This window comes from Anser cygnoides, chromosome 28 (genome assembly GCF_040182565.1).
Source record: "Anser cygnoides isolate HZ-2024a breed goose chromosome 28, Taihu_goose_T2T_genome, whole genome shotgun sequence".
Classification (NCBI taxonomy): domain Eukaryota; kingdom Metazoa; phylum Chordata; class Aves; order Anseriformes; family Anatidae; genus Anser; species Anser cygnoides.
The window spans coordinates 1,786,664-1,789,987 of NC_089900.1; the positions used below are offsets into that span (position 1 = coordinate 1,786,664).

At 52.6% G+C, this 3,324-nt stretch overlaps 1 protein-coding gene across 1 annotated transcript; it reads right to left on the reverse strand.

The window, feature by feature from the left end:
• Positions 1 to 235: 235 nt before the first annotated feature.
• LOC136787119 (olfactory receptor 14C36-like) lies at positions 236 to 1,177 on the reverse strand. The gene has a single exon (XM_066984254.1). The coding sequence runs from the start codon at positions 1,175 to 1,177 to the stop codon at positions 236 to 238; it is 942 nt and encodes a 313-aa protein (XP_066840355.1).
• Positions 1,178 to 3,324: the final 2,147 nt, after the last annotated feature.

A 3,324-nucleotide genomic window follows, 5' to 3' on the forward strand; every position in this document is an offset into this window, starting at 1 on the left:
GACAAGATGGCAGCTGACACCAATGAAATTCTGATGACTTCGATATTGGGTTTATCTAATAAAAAGCAGTGCTTTATCAGAAAATAATTAACCTGTAGGAGGCTAAGAATAGTATTTTATAAATCAGAAAAAAAAAAAAAGTTAGAGAAAATAATAGTACGGATAGATAATAATAAAAAAGTATGTAATTTTTTTTTTCTGAGAAAAGCTGGGATTTCTGATTATAGGCATATTATTATAGGTGAATATGCTGAAAATTTGTGTATTCAAGCAGTGTCCTCACTGCATCCCTTAGTTCCTGGTTCCTCATGCAGTAGATGAGGGGGTTCACAGCTGGAGGCACTACTGAGTACAGAACTGTCACGACCAGGTCCATGGATGGGGAAGAGATGGAGGGGGGCTTCAGGTGGGCAAACATGTCTGTACTGACAAACAGGGAGACCACAGCCAGGTGAGGGAGGCACGTGGAAAAGGCTTTGTGCCGGCCCTGCTCAGAGGGCATCCTCAGCACAGTCCTGAAGATGTGCACATAGGATAACACAATGAAAACAAAACAACCAAATACTAAAGAAAAACTGAAAACAAGTAGCTCGAATTCCCTGAGGTAGGCATCTGAGCAAGAGAGCTTGAGGATGTGGGGGATTTCACAGAAGAACTGCTCCACAGCATTGCCTTGGCAGAGGGGCAGGGAAAATGTACTGGCCGTGTGCAGGACAGCATTGAGAAAGCCACTACCCCAGGCAGCTGCTGCCATCTGGGCACAAGCTCTGCTGCCCAGGAGGCTCCCGTAGTGCAGGGGCTTGCAGATGGCAACGTAGCGGTCGTAGGCCATGATGGTGAGAATTGAATACTCTGAACCAAAGAAGAAGACAAAAAAGAGGACTTGTGAAGCACACCCTTGATAGGAGATGGCCCTGGTGTCCCAGAGGGAATTGGCCATGGATTTGGGGAGAGTGGTGGAGATGCAGCCCAAGTCGAGGAGGGCAAGATTGAGGAGGAAGAAGTACATGGGGGTGTGGAGGCGGTGGTCGCAGGCTACGGCGGTGAGGATGAGGCCGTTGCCCAGGAGGGCAGCCAGGTAGATGGCCAGGAAGAGCGCGAAGTGCAGGAGCTGCAGCTCCCGCGTGTCTGCGAATGCCAGGAGGAGGAATTCGGTGATGGAGCTGCTGTTGGGCATTTTCTGACATTGGACACTGTTGTCTGTTGAAGAGGATAAGGCAGAAAAAAGTTAGAAGAGACTTCTCTGAGGAAAAGCTATCACAAAACTTAGAGCAACCCACGCCTGAGCCTCTCGCTTTGCAAGAGAACATTTCTGCAGCTCTATCACTCGAGTCCCAGCTGATGCTGTCTGAGAGTGGCACTGGGAGCAGGGATTGCTGTGGGCTCCAGAGGAGTCCCTCCTGCTGTGAAGCAGGCGGCAAGCAGGACCATGGGGGAAACTCAAGTTCAGTCCACTTATCAGATCCATGAACTCTGCAGTGTTGTTGCAAAGTACACCTCCAACCACAGTGTAGAGCAAGGCAGATTTTCTTTTGCTTAGGGCAATGATCACACTCTTGTGTTTCCCAATAAATGGAGACAGCTTAAAGCCCCAGTCCCAGTGCAGCTGGACAGAATCCTCACCTTGTCTGCAGGTGCATGAGCAGGATCTCAGCTCTTCCCTCCTAACCAGGGCTGCAGATGCCTCCCTCCAGCTGCCCACAGACAGCCATCCAGCAGCACAGACATGGCCTTAGAACGGGGGTGTCTTCTCCTTCAGGCACCTGGATAACACAAGGATGCCATGAGAGAGCTGCATCCTGCTGGAGAGCAGCCTGCACACCAGGAGGACGCCCCAAGGACAGAGATGAATATTTGCAAGCTGGGGTGTCCCAGCATCCCAGCTGCACCCCTGCAGTGTCTGGAGCAGGCTTGGCCACTCTGCTCTTGGTTTACTAGGGGCAGCTAGGTTATGACACTCCAAGGGGCTTCTGCCAGACTTCCTCACCACGCAGTGCAATCCAGCAGGACTCTCAAAGCCCACTGCATTGCCCACTGCCCTCCCAGAAACAAGACCCAGGAGGAGACCCTTCCAGGACGTGCAGCTGCATGGCCCTGCAGCCGGACACTTACCTTGTCAAGGGCTGTGCAGATTTCTCCTGCAGTCAGCTCTCAGCATCCTCCCACTCCCAACTGCCTTCAACCCCTCTCCTTCTCTCCTCTCTGTGTCTCTGCTGCGGTCAGAGCCCCCAGCCCTGCTGCACTGTGCAGAGGAGCTGCTCCTGGGCAGAGCTGTCTCTCTGCACCAGGGCCCTCTTGCCAGGAGCTCTCTCTGTCCCAGGAGCCCGGCCCAGCTCAGCAGCAGAGGCCCAGCCCAAGGCATTGTAGTCACCCCTCTGGGGGCTTTGGTGATGAGCCCACAAACCTCAGGCACTGAGAGCAAACTGAAGAAATCTCTCAAGAAGTCCAAGTCAGATGCAAGTTTCCTGGAGCGTCCCCCGAGGGCCAGGACTGACACAGCCTCCCTTGGAGCTCGTTAGAGCAGAACATTGGAGGCAGTGAGGACAAGGAGACAAAGGCAATGTGAAAGTGACACTGATGTGTAGACAACCTGGATGTGTTTCACCAAAGAAAAGGACTAGGCCTTGTCCCCAGGCCCCTGGGAAGGGAGATATGTTTCTGTCACACCTTGCTCAGGGTTCTTCCTGGGGCAGTAGGAGATGGGGATGTGCATGGCCAAGTGCAGGAGAATGGTACGACCCCTGCGTGGTTCATGGGTGGTGGTGAGGAGGCAATGAGGCCCTGGTGCTTTAACGATAAGCTGTCTCCTCATAGGCCTCAGTGGCAGAGACAACAGCCATAGCCATGGACACAAAGACCTGGGTCCTGTTGGGACTTTCAGCCTTGCCTATGTCCTTGCTCCTCTAAAGGCCAGAGTATCCTAGTGTCTCCCAGACCTACACCTCTTTCCCAGCTGGCTGTAGACACTTGTCCATGTTGTGTCACACCGGGTCTTAGCTGAGTAGCTTGTATGAGATCCCTCATGGTGCCCAGGCCCTCCTCCTCCTGGGCACTGCTCACTCAGCAGGGTCCCAATCTGTCCTGATGTGTGGGGTTCCTCTTCCTCTGGTGTAGGACCAGGCTCTTCTCGTTGTAAATGTCAGGACGTTTCTGTAGGCAGAATCCTGCAGTTTCTCAAGATTCCCCCACACTGATGCTCCAGTTTGTCAGCGTTTAATGTCTGCAGGCAGACAGTTCAACCTTCACGTGATTGTGCTCTCTCTGACAAGATGGCAGCATCAGGAGTTGCAGGAAAGTTTGGATAATACAGGAGTAACCAGCTGA

Coding starts and splice junctions, on each gene's coding strand:
- LOC136787119 (XM_066984254.1), bottom strand. CDS start 1,177: ATGCCCAACAGCAGCTCCATCACCGAATTCCTCCTCCTGGCATTCGCA.